At 45.7% G+C, this 27468-nt stretch overlaps 1 protein-coding gene across 2 annotated transcripts in view; it reads left to right on the top strand.

Moving 5' to 3' along the window:
• Window positions 1-15432, top strand: part of Rtn1 (reticulon 1) — a 94867-nt gene extending 79435 nt beyond the window's left edge. The window contains exons 2-7 of one of the 2 annotated variants that reach the window (XM_059279850.1): window positions 2750-2957; window positions 5753-5891; window positions 7597-7666; window positions 8335-8381; window positions 8467-8525; window positions 14630-15432. In XM_059279850.1, the coding sequence (XP_059135833.1) occupies window positions 2750-2957; window positions 5753-5891; window positions 7597-7666; window positions 8335-8381; window positions 8467-8525; window positions 14630-14672 (566 nt within the window). In that variant the 3' untranslated portion in view covers window positions 14673-15432. Of the gene's footprint in view, window positions 1-2749; window positions 2958-5752; window positions 5892-7596; window positions 7667-8334; window positions 8382-8466; window positions 8526-8792; window positions 9018-14629 lie in introns of those variants that run through there. The other variant, XM_059279848.1, reaches the window with a different exon arrangement.
• The last annotated feature ends 12036 nt before the right edge of the window (window positions 15433-27468 follow it).

Below are 27468 nucleotides of genomic sequence, written 5' to 3'. Positions count from 1 at the left end.
ATACTATTGACATAAAGTACTCAGAGTCCACAGCCCACCCTTTACCAGACTTCTGTTGATCTCCTAAATGGAAGCGTCTCATAATCTTAAATTGATGGGCACACCCGCTGGCTGATGACTGCATCCAACATTGACTCAGTCCAATCTGAGCGGTGGACTCAGTCGATCTCTCTGCCCACAGATTCTTCCAAGATTGGCCCAGACTGGTTACCAGCGGCGCTCAGCTTTTGGAGCAGGTGGCCAGAGATACAGAAGGCTTTTCTAGAGGAAACCTATACTGACAGCTGTCTAGCGACTCATTCAGTAGGGATTCAAGCAGAAGTGGCAAATCCTATCTGTTTCTGGTCTGAAAATCAGTTGTCCGTAATTCTTCACAAGTCATAGAGCTGGGTGTAAACCACCTTTCCCAAGACAACTCAGGCTTCTTTACAAGGTGTTTGTATCCTGTGTGCCTGCCCATGAGGTGGTGCTGCCCTTAAACAGAGCACAGTTACTCATTTGTAACTGTATTTGTAACTGTAAAATCTCTATTTCCATACCTCATGTGTTATTATGGCCCCATCTCCCAGCACAAAGCCTGGTGTTCGGCTCTTCCTTGGTGGGAACTAACTCAATGAAGAGAACTGTTGGAGGCTCCCCTGACCCTAAGACTTCGAGCCTGATGGTCTAGACCCCTGCCAAACTTGGGCTTAATGCCTCTGAGCCTGCCAAGAGGAGCCAGACCATGTGGAGATCTTGCTGTCTCCCCCTTCTGTCACCTGCTCTCAGGGCTGCAGAAGCTCACAGGTCATTTCTTCCCAAAGGCCTTCTGCACCTGAAAACGTTGTACTTCGGCACTCTTCTGAAGGGAAAATTATTTGGTGGGATGGCGTGAATTTCATTGTTAAGGAAAAGTAAATCTTTTCATGCAGTACCTGGTTCTGGCATCTTGATATTTAAAAAAAAAAAAAAAAAAAAAAAATGAAGACATGATGGCATAGACTTTGGGGACAAAAAAAAGTTATCCAACGAAATTAATTACCAGTGGTCAATCGGGGTGCTGGGTAATGGGAGCAGAGAGAGGCTTTAGCACAATAGTGACTTTTGGAACCCACCTGTGGCCCTGAGCCTCTTTTTAAAATGGAAGTGAAAACCTTTGTTTCATTCCCAAGTATGCTTGTGAGCTTTTCCTTTCTCTACTTCTTGTATAGGAGAAGCGTCACAAGAGAAAGGGACTCAGGCTTTTTTTTTTTTTTTTTTTTTTTCAAACAAATGGCCGTCTGCGGGTAACTTTGAGTTGAAGCCATTGAGGGACCATCGTGACAGTGCAAGGCCATTGGTAGAGAGAACGTTTTCTCTCAAGCCTCACACTGCTGGGAGCCTTGAGGCCCTGAGAAAGAGCTTCTTGCCTTGCAGCCCCCTGAGACAGAGCTGCTGGGAGGCGGGGTTAGTGCACTGCTGTGCCCTGTTCCCATGTCTCCTCCTTAGCCTCAGATCATCAGCAGGCGTGGCGGGCTACTCTTTCCATACAGGTGGATCATCTCTACAATATACAATTCAAGATGGCGATATGCCATCACAAATCCCACACCATGAGACTCTGTAGCCTGCACAGAAATGCTTAAAATAGTGTCTAAAATGACCTTCATGCCATGTGTGCATGTCAAATAAGAAACGTAATTTTATGTTTAGACACGAGGCTCATGGTTCCAGAGGGTTAGAGTCCATGACCATCGTGGTGGAGAGCATGGCAGCAGGCAGGTATGGTGCTGGAGCAGTAGCTGAGAGCTTTTTATCTACAAGCAGGAGGTAGAGAGGGAGACACTGGGAATGGCATGGGCTTTTGAATCTCTAAACCTGCCCCCAGTGACACACTTCCTCCAAGAAGGCCAGTGCTCTTCATCCTCCCCAAACAGTTCCACCAGCTGAGAACCAAGGATTCAAATATAGGAACACGTGATGGCCTTTTCTCACTCAAACCACGACAGGGAGTATACAAGAGTCGAATTCAAATGTCAGCTGGGGCTGGCGACACAGTCCTAACATAACAATTACAATAAAATAAAAAATTGAAAGAGGTTTAAGAGATATCTCAAGTGGTTAGGTTAAAAGCCTCACTCACATGCAAGAGGCCCTGGGTACAGTCTCCAGGACTCTGCGTATCAACTTCAGGGTTTGTTACACAGCCATGTGCCTCACTTTCTCCTGGATTTTACAAGAAAACTACTTTGGTCCAGGGGCATGTGGTACTGGCTGAGGTCACGTTGACTTTCTTTCCAAAGGCATCACCTTCCTTCCCAGACTCCACTTCCTGGCTGCCTGTTCTCAGTGGCAGGGGCACTTATACAGCTTATGCAGACCAGCCGTATGGTAGGCTTTGCATCTGTAGGCTACTGTTGAAACCAAATATTGACAACAGGGCATCCCGTTATCCGTGTAATCAGTGTGATCAGAGGGAAGAACAGGCCCTCCACAGAGACCTCTGTGCTTTCAAGTCTGTTTCGAAGCCACAGGATCCCAGGCACTGTATGGGTAGCATAGCCCACAGAGACACGCCCATAGCGATGCCCTTGCTCACCGGAGTCACATCTGTGAATTTGTAGACTGTCCTTAACGTCTGGGGACTTCTCCGAATCAAAATGGAGTTATCAGTCAGTGTCCCCACTCTCTAGAAATCTAAATGTCAGGTGGGAGACTGCAGCCCCAGTAGCAGCAGACTAGCCGGCCTGGGCCCTGCCGGAGTTAAGTGGTTTGTGTGTTTGTTCCACAGCTATTGACCTTCTGTACTGGCGGGACATCAAGCAGACGGGGATTGTGTTCGGGAGCTTCCTGCTGCTGCTCTTCTCCCTGACCCAGTTCAGCGTGGTGAGCGTCGTCGCCTACCTGGCCCTGGCCGCCCTCTCAGCCACCATCAGCTTCCGCATCTACAAGTCTGTTCTGCAGGCTGTGCAGAAAACAGATGAGGGTCACCCTTTCAAGTGAGTGCCCCAGGCCCTCTGGCCCTCACCCTGACTCTCTGGGCTCCCTCTCCACCTCATTGCTGTTCACAGGTGTAGAGGAACACGTTTCCCCAGAACTCCAGGAACCTTCCGGAGTTTTCCTGAATGCCTGTCTTTAGTAGCTAAGGTTGCTGGTGGGTTTCTGGAACAAACTCATTCTTACTGTAACACTTCTGGGTTACAAAGGTAATCATAACCCATTATCCATGTGTAATGTTTTAAAAATATTTTTTAGATTTACTTATTTTACTTTGTGTATGTGAAATGTGTTGCCTGCATGTGTGTGCACTTACATAAGTGCCTGTTGGGTTCTCCGGAATTAGGGTTATGGAAGGTTGTAGCCACCATGTGGGTGCTGGGAATTGAACCCAGGTCCTCTGAAAGAACAACAAGTGCTCTTAACCTCTGAGCCAACTCTCTGGTCCCATGTTTTTTGTTTTTGTTTTTTCATTTAAAGAGAATTCCATTACTTGATCTAACCACCTCTATAAGGAAGACAGGGCAGGTACTGCAATCCCTATTTACAGATGGAAATACTGAGATTCTAAGAAGTAAAGTGACGCATTCAAGGTCAGGTGCAGAATGAGGACGACGGGGTGCTGGGATTTTTAAAGGCCACTTCTGAGTGGTGCGAGGTCCATGAGCACTCTTACTGCATGCCCTTCCCTGCATCTGTATGCAGGGAAAATTGGGTTAGAATGAATATTGAAAAAGGGAAATTTTAGTTTTATCTGTTTAAAATATTTTCTTTTAATTAAGTGTGTGTGTGTGTGTGTGTGTGTGTGTGTGTGTGTGTGTGTGTGTGTGCATTCATGCAGGTGCCCAAAGAGGCCAGAGGCATGGATCGCTGGAGCTGGAGTTACAGGTGATTGTGGGTGCCGGGAACTGAACTCCAATCCTCCGTAACAGTAGTAAAGCACTCTTGACTGCCGAGCCGTCTCTCTAGCCACCTCACCTTTTTCAGAGCAATCTAGGGACTGTGCAGATACACAGAGTATGGCAGAGAGCAGTGATAGCCTAGCCAGCGGTATCCAGCCAACTCCATTATGGTAAACTGCTCCAACTTCAGATGGTGAGCCTGGTTGCCTACAGAATTCGGTGTGAGTACCACACACCCCTTCTAACTGGCCCTGGGCTCCACTGCATGCCTCCTCATTTCGTGTGTTTGAGGGACAGTGCTGAAACCTGGGTGAGACAGCAAGAGGATGCTGCGGCGCGGCTCTGGGCCAGTCTCCAGAGCTCACCGGTGCCATCTCTGCATGTCCCCTTACTGTGCCTTACCTGTCGGCTGGATCCAAACGTCAGTTGCAGCAGAGCCTCAGCAAAGAAAATGACGCCCAGTTTGGGGGCTGGGGGCCTGAAGGCAGAGGCTGCTTGTCAGAACTTCCTTCTCGGCATCATGGTCCCGACCTCAGTGCAGACACTGTGGCGTATACACACTCGTGGTACCGTGTGGCTTTCTAATGCTGAGTTATTGGGCCGTCTGGGCCGCAGCTCGCTTTCACACATCCCCATCCCCACAGGTGAGGGAGTGCAGACGTGGCTAGTCTTTGTTCCTAGCAGGACACACACAACCGAGATTTGAGCGGCCCTAGCCTGGCCAAGTCCTCATCTTTATCAGTCTTCTCTGTCCTTAGCCGTCCAGGATTCGTCTATATCCATTGTTCTAGAGCTTCATTATGTCTGCTGCCACGTTGACCCCCAAGGCTGAAATATGGGGGACTTAGGTCCCATTTGGCTTCTTTCTTCTGATTACCCAGTTACAGGAACAATAGCCTAAAACTACTCATAGCCCGACCTTTGTCCTTTAGGAGGCAAATTTAAAGTGTAAAACTCCTGCAGGCTAGTCACTTGTATCAGCACAGGGAAGACCTGACTTTTAATCACAGCACACTATCTGGACAAATCAGTGTCTTCGTATTTTCTCCAAGGGGAGAAAAGCTGTAACATTTAAATCTAAACTTCATTAAAATATAAACAACATTGAGAGTGGGGATTTCAACCTGGAGCTCTAGAGTAAAGCCTTTAGCCTGTAACACTCCCTACAACTCAAGACAGAGGCTGCGTGGCTCTCCATCTCTGTTCATCCCACGCCTTTAAGAACCCTAGGCGAGGCAGGCAGCCCAAGGCTGTCTTCAGACAGTAGAGGGGAGGCAGGGAAGGGAAGGCAGAGCTCAGTGGAGAAGTGTGGCCAAGCACGGAAAGCTTGTGTATATTATATGAATATATTCTATATTTTATTTTGTTTACCATCCATCAGTTAAATCTAGCCACCTGATTAAATGAAAAAAAAAAAAAAGTCTCATTACCAAGAACATCATTCACTAGGATCGATGAGCGTTTAATATGGTCCAGGCCACTGAAGTTACCATGGCTGTCCAGAGAAACCTGGAAGTCAGTTCCAGAATTAAAACTGGAGTTCTTCGAGTTTGTCAAGGAACAGTTCGGCAGCTAGGTTTTCAGATCGCTCCAGCATCTAAGAAAGATGCGCATCCCTTTGTCATGTGTAGAGAAATCTGTAAAGGAGTCGACTGCTCATGGGTCTTTCTGGTTTCTCTGAGCTTACTCTTTAATGCTGTGTTTTGAGGATAGAGTCGCAAAGCCCCCAGAGAGTCAGAAACAGTGTTTGGGAATCTGGTGTCCCACAGCCAGCAGCCTCGTGGAGGTGACCCAGCCACAAGCCTCCCAGTGTGACGAGCACTTACTTGGCCCTGGGGTGCGGCAGCCAGTGTTCAGCCCTCTAATGGCGTTCCCCTGGGATGGTTTGTTGACAGGGCCTACCTGGAGCTGGAGATCACCCTGTCCCAGGAGCAGATCCAGAAGTACACCGACTGCCTGCAGCTGTACGTGAACAGCACGCTCAAGGAGCTACGGAGGCTTTTCCTCGTCCAGGACCTGGTGGATTCTTTAAAAGTATGACTGCTTCTGCTCCTCGCCCTACAGTCTTCAGTTGTTCTCCCCAAAGGAAGAATGCAGTAGGCAGCTACAGTAGACTACAAAGCAGTCACTAATTAGCCTAGAGTTGAGAACCTCCAGTTGAGTGGCACCATGACACGCATCCAAGCTGGTCCTCTCATTTCACAGATGACAAAACTGTGGCTCGGAGACATTCAGACACTTATCAGGATTACCCAGTAGTATTTGGAGGAACTGGGGTCAACCCCAGGACACACAATTCTAGAGATTTCACATGGGAGGATATAGATTCTCAAACCAAGATCTGAGCCCATCTCCTAATTAACCACTTTTAGGGATGTGAAGACCGTGTGTACTCTGGAGGATGCTAATTGTTAGCCCTGGAGAACTCCTCGGGTTGAGCGTCTGAAGGGAAGACCCATGCCCAGCACAAAGTGTGAGGAGAATCTGGGACACACACACACACACACACACACACACACACACACACACACACACACACACAAGACAAAGGCAGAGACAGACAGACAGAGTGGGAAGGAGGCAGGATTTATTCCAGGTAGTCTCACTCTATCCAGAGCAGTGATTCTCAACCTTCCTAAGGCTAAGAGCTGAGACTCTTTAATACATTTCCTCATGTTGTGGTGATCCCCCAACCATAAAATTATTTTCGTTTCTACTTCATAACTATAATTTCACTACTGTTGTGAATTGTAAATATCTGTTTTCCAATAGTCTTTGGGGGGGGGTCACAACCCATAGGTTGAGGACCACTGATCTGGTGGGTTTCTTTGAACAGACTGCTTGGACTTCCCTGTGACTTCCTGATCAAACCCAACCATTGAAACAAGACTCAGCAAGCCCACAAGCTGGGGGTGGGGGGTCGTGAGCGTTCTGTCCTTGAAGAGTGCTTTGTGTGTGCTGTGGCTGAGGTCTTGTGCTACGGGTTACCTAGTACTTGTTCAATGAGTCTGCGGAAGCAGTGGGAGACGAGGGCCTGACCTGCATCCCTGGAACAGGAACTGACTGCAGATACTTAGAGACATGTCGAGTGATCACAAACGCTGCCTGTGCTTGTATTTGTGATGTAACAATAGTGGGCCAGAACAGAGGTCAGCAGACCTCCTTTGTAAAGGTCACAGGGTATCTGCTGCTTCAGGCCATATTATCCCTACCCAACTTTGGCATTGCAGCGCAAAAGCAGCAAAAGACAATACATCAATGAAGGGCTGTGTCTGTGTACCAATAAAACTTTATTGATGCACACTGGAAATTAAATTTAATGTGAAGTCACAGATCATTGAATACTTTTACTATTTAAACAGACCATTTAAAAATGTTAAAAAAAAAAAAAAAAAAAAAAACTTCTTAGCCCCTGGGCCCTTATAAATACAGGCCAAGAGCTACAGTGTGCCAGATGCTTAGCTTAGCCTGTGATTTCACTGGGTCCCTGGAACCTTACAACAGCATGGTCCAAGTTCTCCAAGGGACCAGGATGGTGAGCTTTGGACACCTTACCATACTTTCATTTCCCATCAAAATCGTTTCCCAGGAATCCATTTTCTCTTGCCTCTCATTCTAGTCTCTAGGGAGGAAAAATTGAAATCCTAACTAAAACAACTAAAATCCTAACTCAGGGAAGATGTGGATTCCGTCTGGGAGGGACGGTGGTGGGCTCCCTGACGATCCTTCCGTTCTTAAGTTTGCAGTCCTCATGTGGCTCCTGACTTACGTCGGCGCGCTCTTCAATGGCCTGACCCTGCTGCTCATGGGTAAGTGCTTCCCATGTCCCCTACACTGCAGACATGGTGCTTCCATGGCTGTCTGCTTTCAGCTTCTTGGTAGATTGCTAGGCATGAATGTCAGATACCCCCAAATGGAGAGGATCTCCCTTTGAACTGTAGTAGTTCAGTTAACAATGGATTTTTGTTGTTGCTTTGTTTTTCAAGACAGGGTTTCTCTGTGTAGCTGTAGATGGATGTCTTAGAACTCACTGTGTACACCAAGCTGGCCTCAAACTCACAGAGATTCTCCTGCCTCAGCCTCCCAAGTGCTGGGATTGAAGGGATATGCCACCATCACACCATCATCAGGCTAATAATGGATGATTTTTTTTCCCCAGCCACATCACTAAATTGCCTTCTAGTATATATATATACATCTACAGTGGCAACTCTGGGTGAATCAATTGTCATCTTGAAAGGGCACATTGCACCCTCATTCTTGAAAGGGCACGTTGCACCTAGGATCAATGATGTATGTACAGAGGTCTCTGCCTTCTGTTTTTCTTATGCAGTACCCTGTCATCTTTTATCTATGGTGCTGTTTTCCCCCCCAAAGAACACTACAGTCTCATGTCTATGAAAAATGTGTCTATAAGCTTGTTCCTGTCGATAGTTCTCAAGAGTTTCTAATGGTATATATTTTTTTTCTACCCCAGCTGTGGTTTCGATGTTTACCTTACCTGTGGTGTATGTTAAGCACCAGGTAAGTTGTCCTTGGGGTCAGATAGGCATGTGGAATTTTGACCTCATGGTGTTTGGGTGTGCTCACGATTTCTTCCTCTTTGTAGGCACAGATCGACCAATATCTGGGACTTGTGAGGACTCACATAAACACTGTCGTGGCGAAGTAAGTTACACAGTGGGACTCGCAGAAAGGAGTCCCTCTCTCAAGCAGGCACGGGAGTGGATCCGTTAGATGTAATTTAGAGGAAGCGAAATAATAGGTTATTATATTCTACTCCTTTGAGTCAGACGTGCTTTCTCATCTCAATTATGTTATTTCAAAAATAAGTATAATTTTCAAACCCCCAATTAAATCAAACTGTCAGTGGTTTATTTCAGGTACCATAATGAATATATTTGAACAAGTTAGTAATTCTAAACTCTCCCCAAGGGCTGGCCCATGTTCAAGAACAAGATGGAGGGAGAAGGAAGGAAGTCTGATTCAGAAAATGTTAAAAGAGCAGTCACATTGAAAACACTTAATGGATACCGTCAGTCTTTTATACAGTCTTTTACAATACTACTGGTTTTAAACAGTAAAATTACTTTTGAAACCTTAGAATGCATGAGTAACTTGTTACCTAAATATTTTTATTATACTCTTTTAACACCATGAGTGTGTATTTGGTTTCAACGACTGCTTTTTTAGACTTCTGCCTCTAACAGATCCTGCTTTCCGCAGTTACCGTAAGACATTTAGAGATAATTGTATCAGGCTTACTCATCCACAGCTAACATGGTCGGCTTGGCGATTTCTCCAGCTCTCATCTTTGTGTTATACGTCTGTTGCCACCTGTGGTCATAATTGTGTTTCTTTGTTAGGATTTTTTTTTTTAAAGTAAAAGTTGGACCGTCCTTCAGCTACAGATTCATGTCATGAAAGGCGCCGACTTTGTTAATATCAACTCCATTTAGTAATCAAATAATGACGTGGCTGGACCTAGGCAATGGCTAGACTTAGACATTTCAGATGGTCAGGCTTAGGCTGAGTGGTAACGAAACCACAAGGAAGCACAGTCATGTCTACGTTCTGCCCGGTGTCTCAGGCCAGCAGCTGCCGGTTTCTCTTGATGCGTAGGATAGTTTAACTTTCACCAGGTCCTGTTTATACTCTTCCCCTTAAAATCACGCAAAACTCTGTGGGGTTCCACTCTTGGTTTGGATATGTAGCACGTTTCCTGATGCCTAAAAACATCACTTGGAACCCACAATGTAGCCAGCTGATGAAAATCAACAGATGAAGACTGAAACGGTCCATGTTTTAGGTGACAAAATGACAGAATGGCATAGTATGGAAAGTGGTGTCACTTAAGCCTAGAGTCAGTTCAAAGGCAGAGACTCAGAAACCTATAGCATTAAAATTTCTGGGTTTTGGCTTGATGACCTATAATTTACATTTTAAAGAAGTCCCCAGGTAACTCTTGGGAAGCTAGAGCTATGTTTAAGAACTGCAGCACCAGAAAGTCAGAATGGGGATTTGGAAACTGGAACAAGAAGTTAGGGGCCAAAATTGTACAATATTCGATTAAGGGACTGTGAGGAAATCACATCTATGACTTTTGTTGGTGGGGCTGGGGTTGGATACTTAGTTCTAAAGAGGATGTTCTTGTTTTGTGTGGTGACACAGAAGACATGAAGATGATTGAGTCCAACCTGACAGGAGTTCTCAGCTCACTGGTAAAAATGAAATTATAAAGAAATAATTATGAGAAAATGCAAGCGCTACAGGAGAACTGTGTGAAATTCTAATGTCAGAACCGTGAGGAAATAGTACTATAATGGAAAGCCACTGAGGGAGGATGCTGTTTGGTCTGAACCATGAAGCATTCGTCCAGAGAGTAATAGGGAGAAACACATTGCAAGAAGAAATGGCCTAAGCACGGGTAACTGCACAGAAATGCTCAGGAAGTGAGGTGGCCCCTGTGTCTGCGGCTTAAATGAGTGGCAAGGTTGACTGGAAAGATTATAAAGAGAAAGGCTAAAGCGGGTGGGATGCACTCTGATCTCAACCCTACACACAACGGCCCTTGGTGCTTCTAAGTAGAGGGCTGAAGTCATCGGAATTGCATTTGTATGGAAATCACTTTGAGACAGTCTAGTGAGAGAATTGGAATGGGAAGATTGGAAATGTGACTGTCAACTCAGAGGCCATCACAGTTCAAACAAATTGATTGGACACTGGAGAGATAAAATAAGGGAAAGGAAAATGGCAGAAAAGTATATATACATACATACATACATAACATATATAGTATAATTTTTAAAGTATAGTTGGAAATCAAAGCTATGAAAACAAAACCATGTCACCCATAAGATGGATGGGTGCTGTCATCTTTATTATATGTCTCCATTTTTTTTTTTTACATAAGGATACAGTAAAACTTGACCCCATGAAATCAGAATAGCCATGGTTTGTGGAATCCATAGCCTTACTCCGTCTAGTGACAATGTTCTGAGTGCCTACATTTTCCTTGAAATTGGACATTTGTCTCATTTGAAAACTAGGACTCCTCATGTTTAATTTCAGTATTCAAGGAGCTTCAGTCACAGATTTATTAAATAACACTCAGAGATCTTGGACATAAAACTACAGGTGGGCGTTTGTAGCACCTAGGTAGTAACCTACCTGATTGTATAGGGGGCTGTAACCCTCCTGACTCTATAGGGAGCTGTAAATAGTAGTGGCAATAAGGAGACTCATTAATTTATCACATATCTGCCTGAGATAAAGCAATGTAGTACAGGATTCTATCACCTTCAGCCTCATAACTTCTCACAACTGTGTAGAGACAAATCAAAGCTGTATGCCAACACTCTAGGTGGGATGAAGCTTGGAATAGAAGCAAACTTGAAAGAGGGCTAGTTCAAGGTTCAAAATGAATTCAGAGATCTGGACCAAGTTACAGGGCTAAACCAGAGTGAGAAAAATAAAACTACCAAGAGAAGCCAAGTCCCGGGTTTATCTCCCAAAGCCTGCTTTACAGATAGAGAACGGGGTGGGTGTGGATGTTGCATGTAGAAATGAGGTTTGGGGATTGATTCATCAATCCCAGCCAAGTATGGGTTAGTGATGTACTGAGGCATCTTTTTAAAAATGAGTGCAAGTTTAGATGCTACTGATGCAAGACTGAACCCCACATCTAAAGAGACTATGGTCACTCACTGTTATCCCCTATTACGTATTCTATATCTGAGTTCAACACATTTCAGGACTGGATGCTGGTCCGCATACCGAGGCTTGATCCTGGGGCCTCACTCACACAAGCGCTCTACCACTGAGCTCCAGCCCCATTCTTCTTTTGACTTTTGACTTTGAGACAGACTCTGTCTAAATTGCAGAGGCTGGCCTTGAACATGCAACCCTCAGCTTCAGCCTCTTGAGTAGCTGCACCATGTGTGTGGTGAATTGACCATTTTAAAAGATGCACTGACACACTGGAGTAATGCCACAAAGATGAGCAGGGTACCAAGGTATTGGCAATCTGTCAGGAGACCCAGCATCACTCTCTACAGGTGATTTCCCTTGAAAGGGTACAATAGCCGTCTTCAAGAATCTGGAGGTCTGGCTCTGCGAAGGAATGGCTGGGTGTCTGTCTGTCTGTCTTCCTTCTTGTGGAACAGTGAGTGGAAATTCCAGCTCTTGTGTTCATGTGAAACAGGAGTGAACGCAGCAATAATTAAAGCTGTTTAACAAGGACATCGGAGCCTTATGGAGCAGTGATCTCCCTGGTAGTCTTCACATATCCAAGCAGAAATCAGTTGTCCACCATTGTTTATGTTTTCTTCAACTCCTTCTCTTCTCACTCACCTCTCATCTGGGCCTATAGCTTCAAAAGTTATCTCCAGATCCAGGGCTCTGTCTGTTAGGGTTTCTATTGCTGTGATAAAACACCATGACCAGAAGCAAGTTGGGGAGGAAAGGGTTTATTCAGCTTACACTTCAGTATTGCTGTTTCACCAAAGGAAGTCAGGACAAGAACTCAAACCGGGCAGGATCCTGGAGGCAGGAGCTGATGCAGCGGCCATGGAGGAGTGCTGCTTACTGGCTTGCTTCCTCTGGCTTGCTCAGCCTGCTTTGTTATAGAACCCAGGACCACCAGCCCGGGGATGGCACCACCCACAGTGGGCTGGGCCTTCGCTCACTGATCACTAATTGAGAAAAGGCCTTACATCCAGATCTTATGGAGAACTTTCCTCAGCTGAGGCTCCTTCCTCTGTTGATTCTAGCTTGTGTCAAGTTGACACAAGACCAACGGGTACAGGCTCTATACTTATGTCTTCATCCCAGACCCCCTGTGCTGACTCACATCTGCTTATTAGATGTTTTCCTCTCACATGTCCCGTAGACATTTAAGATTTACGTGGCCAAATATCTTGCGGTTGGACCTCAGAGTCTGGTTACCTCCTGTCCCCGCCATCTTGGTAAATGCCATTATCTTGCTCAGCTTTGCTCAGGCCATAAACCAAGCAGTCTACCTTATTCTCCCTGTTCATCCTGCCCATACAGCACTCAATCTATCAACAGATCCTTGCAGCCCCATCTCCAAATTAAATCTCAGACTGTTCACCTGCCTGCTTCATGTCTACCTTGTGATCCTGACCATTACCATCTGTCACCTGGAAATCTGGAACTTTCTCTCCCTCCATTATTGCTTTTACCCTCATCTCCCCCTTTATTTTCTACATAGTGACCATCATGATTCTTTTAAAAATATGAATCAGGTTGCATCATCCCTCTGCCTGGCTTGTCAATGGCTTCCCACTACCTAGAGTAGCATCTAAAAGCATCTAAACCCTTGCCATAGCCCCTAAATTCTAACACCATTACTGCCTGCTTTTTGGATCCCCCCCCCCTCAACATCGAAGCTCCTTTCAGGCCTCCGTACTTGCTGCTTTCTCTGTCTGAAACCGCCAGATCTTGGCCTATTGGCTTCTGCCTATGCTTGGGCATCTGTTTCTCAGCTCAGTACTTCTAAAGTGGGCTCCACCCACTTCCCCATAGCTCCCCCTCACTTCCTGCCACGTCGTCTTGCATTGTTTCAGAACATCTGTCCCCATCTGAACCTCTTGTCCCTGTGTGTAAGTCCCTCTCTTCCACACGGACGAGGATGGAAACCCCACCAAATCACCTTGTTCCTCTGTAAAACACTAAGTTCTCGAACGTTGAAGGTTGCCTAGTGCAGAGGAAGGTGACTGTTCTAGTCTGCAAGCGGAACTCCTAAGGCCTCAGATTAATAAACGAAAACCTGCTAGAGTGATCCCATTCTAAAGTGATAGCATTAGGAACCTTGGCAATCTCTGGGGACCCACAGGTTAAAGATAATTTTCTAGGGAAGTAGCTCAGCCAGGAAATTATTTGCTACTCAAGCATAAGAACCTACATTTAAGAAAAATCAGGCATGGCAGTAAGAATTTATAATCCCAGTGCTAGTGAGGCAGAAGCCAGGCGGATCACTGAGATTCACCACCCAGCTCAGCCTAGTCAGCAGGCCTCGGGCCAGTGACAGATACTGTCTCAAAAGACAAGGTGGAGCTCAACTGAAGAACCAGAAATTGGGTCCTTGTCTCCACAACCATATGTATGCATCCCCCCTCAACATATATATACCTGCATATGCACAGACAGACAGACACATACACACACACACACACACACACACACACACACACACACACACACAGATGGCTCTCTAAGCTGTGCAGAAGGTCCATTCAATGAATGAGCAGCCATAGCTAGGACTAAGACCCAGGCTTAATTCCACTTCCGTGTATTTTGTCACACTGTGCGTGGAGAGATGCCATGGCCAAGAACCACCTCAGTTTGTGTTCATCTTCCTGGTGCATCCTTACACTCTCCTCTTCCTGAAGTGCCCACGAAGAAGTGACCAGTGGTGACTTCTCTACAGAAGGAAGTTGTGGTAGAGTCGCCACTGGTCACCTAAGGAAGTCTTCTATCTCTCCAGAAGACTCTCCCAACTTCTCATGAAGGAAGCCAACTTGGCCATCCCATCGACTAAAAACTTGTGAAGACAGCTCTCTTGTCTGGGCACCATCTGACTTTCAGCTCCTTTTTATTGTTTTGTAAGTGTTTCTAGAGACCCACCCATGAAACTTAGGTTTTCTCGAGCGGCCTCACTATTGGGTGACCCAGTTAGGAAAGTCACGTGATGAATACACAAAATGACTTCGTGGATTTGCAATGTAACCCTTTGGTTTTTGCCTTTGTAGGATCCAGGCTAAAATCCCTGGTACCAAAAGGCACACCGAGTAGACGGATATCCCAGGAGAAGCGGGCCGTGGATGGGGGTGTCTGGAGTGGTAACAGCTCTCTTCTCCTCATCACTGCACATTGATTGTGTCCCTTTCCCAGTACCATAATCTTAGAGGCAAACTTTCAGACAGGTGTTTTCAGGCTCTTCCCGTACTCTTAGGATATTTGCGTCCCTTGTGTCAAGCACTAAAGTATAGAGAAAAGTGTGTTAGATGTGGTTTTTAATTTTGTGTTGCTAAAAAAAAAAAAGTGCATGATGGTGAGAGCCCACGTTCTCCTTCCTTCCCTGTCCTCCTGCAATGCTCCCGTAGCTTCGACGTCCCTGTGGCTAGGCCTTTCTTGCCAAGTGCGCTGACACAATAGTGGCGATCGCTTATCATGTCCTTGGGTTGCTGGTTTGGATTCATCTTTAATAACACTATATAGAATTGTAGGCCAATGTTTTAGCATTTTTCCAACACACACAACGTAAAAAAAAATAATAATAATATGAAACAGTTGACCGTACATATGGTAATCAGTTTTGTATAACGTACAAATGATTAAATGAAGAATAAATCCAAAATGAACACACAGTACTTTTATTGTATGGGATGGCTGTGCTGATTTACATGTATGGTAACTAAAAGGTGCCAGCATGTTGACTTTATTACAATTTGTATTACTTTCTCTGTAGTTCCTAATGGACTTAATCATGGACTCTGGATATTTGCACTTATGTACTTGATACTGAATGCATCAATAAATGTTACTAAATGTAGACGTTTCTCCCTGTCTTGTGGTGATCTTGCTGGAAAATGCAAAAGCTGGAAAAGACATAAAGAGGAAGTTCCTTGAGGATGAGTCAGGAGAGCTGAGGCCAAGTGTTCAACTTACTCCCATTTCCCGAACTACAAGGTCCAGCCCCAGCTTGGGTTACAGCTTTGTTGTGTTAATAATAGAAATCACCATGAGACTCTGCATGTACAGAGCATGATGTCAAAGTCCACACTTTCGGTTCTCACCATGCTAAGTTTTCAAGTGATTGAACTCTGCTTCTTGTAAAAGATTCATTTGCAATTTTGGGGAAGAGGGAACAGGGTTTCATGTAGCCCAGGCTGGTCTCAATTTATTATGTTACAAAAGATGGCCTTGAATTCCTGATCTTCTGGCCCCTATCTACCAAGTGCACAGATTGTAGGTGAGTGGCACCATGTCTGGTTTATGTGGTACTGGGGCTGGAATCCAGAGCCTGTGCATGCTAGGCAAGTGCTCTACTGGACTTCATTCACTAGGCAAGTGCTCTACTGGGCTTCATTCACTAGGCAAGTGCTCTACTGGGCTTCATTCACTAGGCAAGTGCTCTACTGGGCTTCATTCACTAGGCAAGTCTCTACAGGGCTTTATTCATTAGGCAAGTCTCTACTGGGCTTCATTCACTAAGAAGTGCTCTACTAGGCTTCATTCACTAGGCAAGTCTCTACTGGGCTTCATTAGTCCCACTTTTGTACATTCTATTTCCCAAAGAGGAAGAGATGAGATAGCAGTGATTGAAAGGAGTATCAATGGAAGGAAACAAGGAGACTTTGTGTGTAAAAAGCTGTCCTTAAGCATTACAGTTGGGTCTAAGAAGCATTTATTTAGCAAAGCGGCATAAAACCAACAAGGGCTGCTTGCTATCATGGAAACAGCCAAGAAGCTGGCATCTCAGTGTAGGGGGTAGGAGGGCAGTGCCTATGTGTAAACACTAACTAAACAAAGGAGGGTATGACGTCAGAGCTGCCATTCAAGCTCCAGCCCAGAGAACGATGCTTAGGGAAGCAGAACTGCGTGGCTGGGTTCTGAGCATCACCAGAATGAAGGAAGAACATGCAGGAGGTTTCAAGATGAGGAAGAGCACGGCATCCACAGAAAATGGTGAGTAGTAAGCCAAGCTGGGTGGGAGGTGCTTGTGGGAACGACAATGCCAAGTAAATTCCTTCACAGAAAGTAATGAAGGATTTGAGGCTTTAGGCTTTAAGTCTGAGTCACTTGAACACAAGGATGAGGCCAGATACTGGCGATTGGAAGAGTATGGGAGATCACTGTAACACAATTCTAACACAAACCCGTACCAGTGGAGCCGTGATAACAAAGGAAAGGAGGCGCGCGCGCATCCCCCTGTCTCCTGACTAACATGTCAATCACCCAGTGTGCAGGGTGCAGCTAAGACATGATGCAGAGATGATTTGACTGAAGTTGGTGATTGCCTTGAGGTAGAGTTTCAAGACCAAATTTAGCCCTGAGAGTGGCCACCTGATTAGACTTCACACCCTAGGCAATTCACTGGCCTCACTCTAACCCCCAGAACTTTCTATGACCAGCTGAGCAAGAGAATACACCATTTTCCAGATGGAGAGCCCAGAAGAACCAGCTTGGGGAGGGGTAATCAGCTTAAATTGGTGCCTGGTTACTTTTGAATGTTTAGTGATACAGAAGAGGATGATTTCTTGGGCGAAGCTCATGTAACTCAGTCCCAGAACATGTGTTTACCTGTGTGAGGACCTGGCTTCACTCTCCAACACCCAAAGGAAAAAACAAAACAAAGAATACATTCATAAGTAAAAGGATTTAGTCTTTCTGTAGGTTTCCAATCTCAGGCCTTTGGGAACATGATTTCTTAGAGGGGTTTTTATTGTGCGGAACTGGCCATCAGTATTGCCTGTCATGGTATTTCATTTCTCCAGCTTGTCTAGAATTCCTTGCACACCTTATTAGGAGAGTCCAATTGGGAATCCCATTTGGTGGTGGGGGCGAAGAAGATGCCTGAGGGAAAGGCCAGGCTCACAGAAATCATAGACACGGACAGAAGATTAGACAGGACTTTGGGCACTTCCCATGCTGTCATAGACAGGAAACATTAGCCAAGGTGATGCTGGAGGGTTGGATAGTGTGGAGACCCAGCAGACAGGTGAGAAGAAAGGAGAGTCGCCAGGGTGCCCAGAGTGAATGAGACAACTCCCCATTCTGACTGTGAGCCATGGAAAACCTGGACCGCCTCTGGAGGAGCTAAGTGGGTGGGTGTGGTATGCTTCCTGGATCATCTCAGCAACAAAGGTGGTGGGAAATGACACATCTTTTGCTCTTCCCATGCTCATATTTAAATGGGGGGCGGGATATTCAATCACACCTACATCCCATCTGTAAGCTGTAATTCAACTGAGAAACACGTCATTTGAATAAAGATCACTTGGCCATTTTTATTATTGATGATCTTCCTTGACTACAGCTAGAGTAAAGCTTGCCATGATTTCTACCCACCCGCTGCCAAACGGTGCTCCTCTTCAGAGGAGGGAGGCAGGAAGCCTCACAGGAGGAAGAAAGCCCAGCAACGTGTACCTTTCCCCATTCTCTGAACTACCATGAGAAATCTTTTTGGGCACTGTACTCAAGAGATTACTTAGAAAACTAAAGTTTAAATGGTTCAGCTGAACTTGGTGCTGTTTCCTTCCTACTTCCCCAGTGGTACCCTTGTCAGAGCTTCTAGTTTGTTGTTCTCTTGTTGTTAAAACATGTCAAAGACAAACAAGCAGCCTTGGCATGCGAATTCCCCTGAGGACAAATTACCATTGCACATGAAGCCCCTAGAGGGAAGCCACTGTGAGGTAGGCAGAACAGGTATTTTCTCCTGTGGCAGTCATCAAGCATCCCAGAAACTCTGCAGTGTGCATTCTGTTCAGTGCCGACACCCGAGTGCCCTAAAGTTACTGGAGAATTTGCCCCAAGATAGTATCCCCAGGGCAAATGTACCTTGTCTTCCTTTTTGTTCTTTGTAATATAGCTTGTGCTTTTCTTGTTTCTCTGGGTAGGAAAGAACAGCTTTGTAGGTGATGGTATGGGACATGTCCCCAACAGAATATGCAGCTCTCCAAGGATGCCATTGTGCATATTATGGTATATGCACATTATGGTATATGCACATTATGGTAGGCTATCTAAGCTAGCCCATCTGACTTCCCAACTTGAAAGTTCTGGAACAAGTGTTTCCTCCTGGCCTTTCTTACAGTTTCTCTTGATCACAATGTCTCTACCTTTTTTCTGTTCTCTCTCTCTCTCTCTCTCTCTCTCTCTCTCTCTCTCTCTCTCTCTCTCTCACTCACACACACACACACACACACACACACACAAAATGGGACATATTTTTAAATTTTATTCTTTAATCTCTAAGTTGGGTGTTCCACAGGATACATCTAAATTATTATCCAAGCTGTATACCTCATTTATTACTCTGGAAGGCTATTTTGAGGCTACTGAGATGAAAAGTCTTAGAACTAATACAGTGTCTTCCAGCCAGGCACTGCGTAGAGTGGGCTTCTTAGAAACATCTGTAACTAAAATTTCAGAACCCCGCAAGGGCCTGTGTTACTTTCCTGATCTGAGGAAACTGGATCTCAGTGTTCGCCCACTGCTCAAAGCTAAAGCAAGGACGGAGAGGTCTGTCTTTCTGATTTGTAGGGTGGGGTCTGTGCACGAAGCCTTTGCTCCCCTCCACTCCAGTCTCTTCAGGTGAGGAACCGTGTTTCCTCTTTGACAGCTGCAGGAGAAACCCACTAACATGTACGAACACTCAGGGGGCACTTATTGGAAGAACATCCGAGAGTCTAAGGGTTTAACTGCAGGGTTCTTTCCGAAGCAGTTTTCTCATTTGGACCTTCCCAGCTAAAGAGGGTTGAATGTGGGCGTTATATAACAATCCTGCTGTGAACAGAGATGGGAAAGTGCAAATCTTAAGGAGTTTTATGTAATGGCTTAATTTTATATGCACCGTCCCCCTGATGTAGAACACACATCCACACTGCAGCAGGAAAAGAAGCCAGAGCAGGGAAAGCATGGTGACGTCACTCATTAATTCCAGATGTCCATGATCCCTCAGAGCTGAGAATTCCTTCTCATAACCTGAAATCTGGCTGATTAAGAGTTTACCCTTTTACAAATGCTCATGAAGTAATAATTTTGGTGTAACAATCAACTCACAGACTCAACTTTTATGTACAGTTTAAGATGATTCAAAGAAGTCCGCTGGGGGCCTCCCAATGTTAGAATGCCAACTTTGCCTACTGGCTTAGTGGGCTGAGTTTTTGTTTGTTTGTTTTTTTTTTTAAAGATTTATTTATTTATTATGTATACAGAAGAGGGCGTCAGATCTCATTGCAGATGGTTGTGAGCCACCATGTGGGTGCTGGGAATTGAACTCGGGACCTCTGGAAGAGCAGTCGGTGCTCTTAGCCTCTGAGCCATCTCTCCAGCCCCGAGTTTTTGTTTTTAATTGATGGCTATAGTGATATTTTGGAGGCTGGGCTTTACTCTGTAGCCAAAGCTGGCCTCAAATTCACTCTTCCTGCCTCAGCCTCCCAAGTGCTGGGATTACAATTGTGACCCTCACTTTTCACCTCCATATTTTCTGTGTGCACAGTTTTATGTCAACTTGACACGAGCTAAAGATATCCGAGGGCAGGGATCCTCAGTTGGGAAAATGCCTCTACAAGATCCAGTTGTAGGGCGTTTTCTTAATTAGGGATTTACAGGGGAGGGCCCATTCCATTGTAGGTGGTGCCAGTGGTCCTGGGTGCTATTAAGAAAGCAGGCTGAGCAAGCCATGAAGAGCAAGCCAGTAAGTAACACCCCTCCATGGCCTCTGCATCAGCTCCTGCCTCCAGGTTCCTGCCCTGTGTGAGTTCCTGTCCTGACTTCCTTCAGTGATGGACTACAATGTGGAACTTTAAGCCAAATAAACCCTTCCCTCCCCCAAATTGGTTTTGGTCATGGAGTTTCATCACAGAAAGAGTAACTATAGTTAGGACATTGGCTTAGAAATGATATTAGTGTGGTAGATCTTGAGAGATGCCTTTTGTGTGTGTGTTTTTCCATTTCTAATAATACCTGAATTGTAGATTTTGAACTCTATGCTTTTAAAAATTACACATTAGGAATTTTTCTATCATCTCTTCAATAATATTTTAAGTATTATGATGCCTGCCTTTAACATTAACTTGTCACAAATTAGAACCACCCAAGTAGGAAACCTCCATCAGGGAGCTATTGTGATTGCCTTAAATAATTGTGGAAAGCCCACTCCAGATGTGGACAGCACCTTCTGGTTGCAGCCCAAAAAGAAAAGGTCAGGGCAGAAGGAAGGTTACACACCCTTTCCTCCTTTAGACTCCCTGTCACAGCTGATTTAATTTACTACTGCTGCTACTACTGATGCTGCTGCTGGTGGTGGGGGTGGGGGTGGGGGTGATGGTGGTGGTGGTGGTGATGTTGGTGATGATGATGGTGATGGTGGTGATGTTGGTGATGTTGGTGGTGATGGTGATGATGGTGATGTTGGTGATGATGGTGATGATGGTGATGATAGCGTTGATGGTGATGATTATGCTACTGCTGCTGCTTCCATAGAACCAGGATTTCTGGGCTTCCATCATCAACCGAGGACCAGTGGCTCTCTTGGAAACCTCTGAGTTCTGCACCAGATTGGGACTGTTGGAGGTACCTGACCTCCTAAACTGAGCAACTATGGGTTTCTCAGACTCTTCAGTGTGATTCAGCTGTTGTTACTATTTCCACATAAACTGATTTAATAAATTTTATACACACATGTATGGATATATCCATTTTATTGGTTCTATCCCTCTAGAGAACCCTGACTAATACATGCATCTATTACATGAAGTTTGATCCTGAGCACCTGTGTGGAAAAGCCAGACCAGTGGTACACACTTGTAATCCCAGTGCAGAAGAGACAGACAAGAGGTCCCCTAAGGCTTGCTGGCCAACCAAGTCTAGCTGAACTGACAAGCTCCAGGTTCAGCGAGAACCCCTGTTTCAAAAATTAAGGACAAAATCAATTGGGAAGATACCCAATGTTAACCTCTGACTTCCATACCCATGTACACACACACACACACACACACACACACACACACACACACACACACACACTGAAGATGAAGAAGAGGCAAATTAGGTTCAAAGTGAAGGGACATACCATAGTTAATATATAGATCACTCTTTTAAAAAGTTTCTGTGCTTGGCTACTTTTCATTGCTAGAATGAAATGCCCAAGGCTGGGTATTCATGACGAAGAAGTCTCACCAATAATTTTGGAGGCCCTGAGTCCACACAGCACAGCATCGGTCCTATTTGAGGGCAGGTGTTCTTGACTATCCCATCACAGCACATGTCCCTACCATAGCAGAAGCACAAGAGGGGAACGTCTCATCACCAGGAAGAAGGGAGGGACCTGTCTTGCCACCTTACCAGAGGTCCCACTTGTTAAAAGATTCACCTCTTCATTTCTACCACACAGAAACTAAACATCTGTTGGCGAATCCTTGAAGGTTAAGCCATATCCAAACCACAGCATTTGGTAAGGAAGGGAAGGTGAGGCACAGATTGAAGTAGAGCAAGCTAGGTCTGAGGTCAGAGGTTCACACGGGTGGACAGGGAGCTGACTGAGGAAGGCTCCTGAGGGGGTGGGGAGGAGTGTGAACCAGAGCTTGTTTGTGTTTCCACTCTCCTCCCAAGGGAGCTGCAGAGACAGTCAACTGCATCCACCCATGGTGGTCCTCCTGTGTTTCCTGGCATTTCGTAAGTTTTAAAAAGAAAGAGAGACTTTTAAAGTCAAGTGGGAAGTTTATTTTATAACTTTACTGGGTTACCTTCGTATGAATAATCCAGTCTGGTACACATTTTAAGAATAAGAATTCAGAGAAAATACAAAATAAAGAAAACTGAGAATCCTTTATACTTAAGAGTCTGAGCATTGGAAACTTTGGTGAGACTGGGAAGGAATGTTTAAAATACCATTACTCACCTTTCTCAACGAGGATGCCGCCTGATTCACGAGCCGCTTCAGACAGGGATTGTTGCTCACTGCAACACTGGCTGTTTCTGGCCCAGTTTAATTGCTGATTACTTGGCAAGTATATTTGACAAAGGTCCTAATCCCTGTAGTGGACACTTTATCCTACCCTGAAAATGTTATCTACGCCAGAAACAAGCAGCTGCCGGCAGGGGGCAGCTCCCATTTTCCCCGTGGAGGAAGCCACTGTGGGTATGTCTGCAGCGGAAAACCTACCCTCTTGGTTTGAACTCAAGGAAGGCTCTTCCCAGTGAGTGAATAGTGAACCTCGCACAGCTCTGGCTGGGAATCCCACTTCCCCTCTCATTAGCCACATGTTAAATTTAATGTAATTTTCTTTTCAAGAAATCATTGTATCAAGTACCCCACAGAGCTGTGATGGGGCCATGGAAGTTGCTGTTGTGTGAGAATGTGACCCTCTCTGCAGGCACATGCAGTAGGTATGGCTCGGCCCTGCTTGCACGAAAGACAGTGGGTTGAAAGGAGTGCACCTTTCCCCACCTCAAGGCCATTTTCTCAAGGACAGGAACCAAATCCACCCATGCGTTTACTTAAAGGGCTAGTTAGAATATTTCGTGTACGGTAAAACCCAACATATTGTCACTGAATGTGTCAGAACTGAACTTTTAGAGAAAGCCAAGTTGCTCAGTTCTTAGTTGCTGGACTAGGGAAAGCTCTAGAGAAGAGAGACCCAAAGGACAGACAGTTGACATCTCCAGGTGCCCACCTTTTCTTTCTCCTCTTTCTCATATTTTTCCTCTTCCTGACCCCTCTAGGGTTCCGTCTGACCTCCTTCAAGGTCCCATCCCTGGTACCACCAATAGATAGGTCTTTTTTGGCACATAAATGCTCTGTGCTGGACATAATACCCAGCCTTGCAGACACACAGCGAGGGTCAGAACCAATGAGTCTGGTGCCGGTTCGGGTGTGGCCAGGCCCGTGTCTGATAGCAGAGCAGCGTATTGTCTTTCTGTGCTGAGACTCACCTTGCAGGCAGTGACCACCACCCAGGAGAAATGGCATGGACATAAACCAATTTCCCATTTGTGTTACCGCAGCTGTTGGCTGACAAAATTGTCCCTGAGGTTTGAATAACAAATCAAGACATGGCGGAAAGTACAGTAGCATTTGCATCTCAGAAAACACTTATTTTTCCATTAACAGAAGGCAAAAATGGGAAATGCGTGAGGTGGGAAATCCTTGGCAAGTGTTCTGTGGTCAGGACGTCTTTCATTCTGCTTCGTGTTCACAATCCCAGGATACAAATTTCCACTTTACTCAGGAAGAATGAATGCAAAGGGGCAAATTACCTAAAACCATTAACAATTATGTGGCCCATGGTTGTTCCAAATCCACTGGGTCACTGAAAACAAATACTCATGAGAGAAAATTGAAGCAAGTCTCCTAGCTGAGTGTTATGAACACCGTCATAGCCTGTCCTTCCTTAGAAGCACCTGGCTTTCCTCTCTTGGCATAATTCTGTTGGGGTGCTCCTGTTTGCTTCACTGTTAACCATCTGGGACCACCTAGGGCACATGTTTCCTCTGCCATTTTGCCACAAATAACCACATGCTAGAGTCACTGTAACGGAGAACTGAAGATAGGCATTTTTTTCATGAACTTGTTTTAATTGACAAATTAGAGGGTTCCGTTAGAGCGTCTTCATACATATACGTCGCTACACTCTGGTCTAATTTGTGTCAGCTCCCATGCCTCCTGCCCCAGTTCTTGTTCACCTCCTTCCACCCCCAAATAGGTCTTCCTTCTGATTTCATGTCAAATCAATCAAAACACCTCAGATGCTACCAGAAATCCCAGGAGCAGGGATATTCAAATATATAAACATCCTACAGAGACCTGCCAGACGTGAAGCCAACAAGAAGGCTTAAATTTGGGAGATACACTAGACACAAACTCCCTTTCTATTCAGCCTGAGAAACTTCATTGATTCCTTCTCAGTTCTGAGGGAGCCATGAAGTCACAGCTAGCTTGGAGTTGACCTTGAGGTTAAATGTGAACTTGGTTGACTCCTGTAGAGATCCTCCAGCTCCCAGTTTGCCTGAAGCCTCTTGATTCCTGTCATGTCTGTGGAGATGACAGTGAGAACTCATTATTCTAACTCCCCTCCTGGGTGGCCTCGTGATTCCATTCTGGACACCGAGACAAGGAAACATGTGAGATGCTGGGCAGATATCCTTCCCCTGAAGAGAGGAACGTGGGACTTTCACACCTGAGAATTTTCTATTTCCCTGCATTGTACAAGTGCAGACCATTGTACATGGGCTGCAGCAATCATCGATGATCACGAAGGGAATAGGCCTGAAGATGAGACAACATGCAGATAGATAGATAGATAGATAGATAGATAGATAGATAGATAGATAGAATAGAACAGATAGATAGATAGAATAGATAGAACAGATAGATAGATAGAGACAGAATAGATAGAATAGAATAGAATAGAATAGATAGATAGATAGATAGATAGATAGATAGATAGATAGATAGATAAACAGAAAGATAAAAACACTGATGGCGCACAGGCCGATGTGCTAGACTTGCAGGACTTGGAGTGCGGATGGCAGAAACTTAGTTTGCTACAGTTCTTACTTCCCATGAAGACCTTGTACCTGTGCATGTTGTGTGTATGTGGGGGGGAGGACGCGGATAGTCCCTTAGGGATCAGCCTGGATTTGTAGACAGTGCAGAGCAGTGACATAAATGGGGTGATGAGAAGGAAGAATATAAAGGTTGGATCAGAATGGTCCAATGTGCACGTGTCCTGAGGGAGCTGTCAAAGGAAATGTGCCACAAGGATAATGTAGACCAAGGGGAAAATGTCAGAAAACCACCACAATCTGTATGGTTTTCACATGTCCAACACCATGACCCTGGATGGTATTCACGTGTCCACCACCATGACCCTATATGTTACCCACATGCCCACCACCATGACCCTGGATGATACCCACATGCCGATCACCATGACCCTGGATGGTACCCACATGCCCACCACCATGACCCTGGATGGTACTCACATGTCCACCACCATGACCCTGGAAGGTACTCACATGTCCACCACCATGAACCTGAATGGTACTCACATGCCCACCACCATGACCCTGAATGGTACTCACATGCCAACCACCATAACCCTGGATGGTACCCACATGCCCATCACCATGAACCTGGATGGTACTCACATGCCCACCACCATGACCCTGAATGGTACCCACATGCCCATCACCATGAACCTGGATGGTACTCACATGCCCACCACCATGACCCTGAATGGTACTCACATGCCCACTACCATGACCCTGGATGGTACTCACATGCCCACTACCATGACCCTGGATGGTACTCACATGCCCACTACCATGACCCTGAATGGTACTCACATGCCCACCACCATGACCCTGGATGGTACTCACATGCCCACTACCATGACCCTGAATGGTACTCACATGCCCACCACCATGACCCTGGATGGTACTCACATGCCCACCACCATGACCCTGGATGGTACTCACATGCCCACCACCATGACCCTGAATGGTACTCACATGCCCACCACCATGACCCTGGATGGTACTCACATGCCCACTACCATGACCCTGGATGGTACTCACATGCCCACTACCATGACCCTGAATGGTACTCACATGCCCACCACCATGACCCTATATGGTACCCACATGCCCACCACCATGACCCTGGATGGTACTCACATGCCCATATTTTCTGCTGAGCTACTGGAAACTGCTAGAATTCTGGAAACATCTCCTGCAAGGTCTCGGGTTCCAAACCTGAAGACCTGAGGTCCATTGCTGCTGGAAATGACTCCACCTCTAAACAGAAAGCGTGGCTTCTCCACCCTCTAATCTCTTCCTAGTGTCTCCTATTGGTTGAACTTACCCAGAAATCCAAGATCACAAGAGAGTTTGGGAAACAGGCCTCCCAGGCTTCTTGTATCCATCAAAGAGGAGATCGCAGAGACGCAAGAACAGAGCTGAATATAATTAGATTAACTCCAGCAAAAAGAAAGGACCCAAGACAGTGCCCACAGCCAGGATAAGGCTCTCCTGGATGGAGAAAGTCTAGGTTCTGGAGCTGGTTCAGCTGTTGTTGATATGCTGAGGCCTCCACCAGATACTGTAGCGTGATGGCGGATGGCAGGCTCAGGGCCCTCCCCTGGAAAGTGGGCCCAGACACCCGTCTCAAAGGATTACAGTGGTTATGTGGGTCACTGGAGGGGAAAGTATTCAGAACAGGGTCTGAAACATAGTAAGCACCACATAGTTGGCAGCTAACGACATTACAGTCAGTAAGACGTCAGTTTCAACACCTGCAAAGAAACCTTAGGAATGGAACTTAAATCGCTTCGCTTGTCTCTAGCCAGGCAGAATTGATCGTTACATTCAACGCTGAGCCTGATCTGTGTCCCTGTCATCAAATAGCTCACGCAAGGATAAAAGAACTACGGTTCAAGGCAAAACGTTTTCAGAAACAGTCCTGGGAGGATAGAAACCAAGTGTAACGATTCAGTGGACTCCTCTTTAGATCCAGAGTTGTCTTCCTATGGCCTCGGAAATTTCACTTTTTCGCCCATGCCTCAGTTTCTACCTCGGGATAAAATGGATATAGTAAGTCTGCCACATGAAGTCACCGTGTAGGTTAAGGAAACTACTATATGGAGAGGCCTGAGGCGTTCCAACGTGGTCCTGTGGTTCCTCAAAGCCTTGTGTAAGAAAGATATTGGAAACGGAACACAAAGGAGTAGCTGAAGAATCATTTAACCAGGAACTCTTATAAGGGGGGTTGGTGGTAAAGAGAACCGGAGAAGGCGCCCACTACAGGTGAGGGCCACAAGGGGGCGCATGGAGATGTTAGCGTCATCGTTGCCCCTGGCAA

This window comes from Peromyscus eremicus, chromosome 14 (assembly GCF_949786415.1).
Source record: "Peromyscus eremicus chromosome 14, PerEre_H2_v1, whole genome shotgun sequence".
Lineage (NCBI taxonomy): Eukaryota > Metazoa > Chordata > Mammalia > Rodentia > Cricetidae > Peromyscus > Peromyscus eremicus.
Note: the sequence above shows the minus strand (reverse complement) of the source record. Positions and strands in the feature narration are given on the sequence as shown.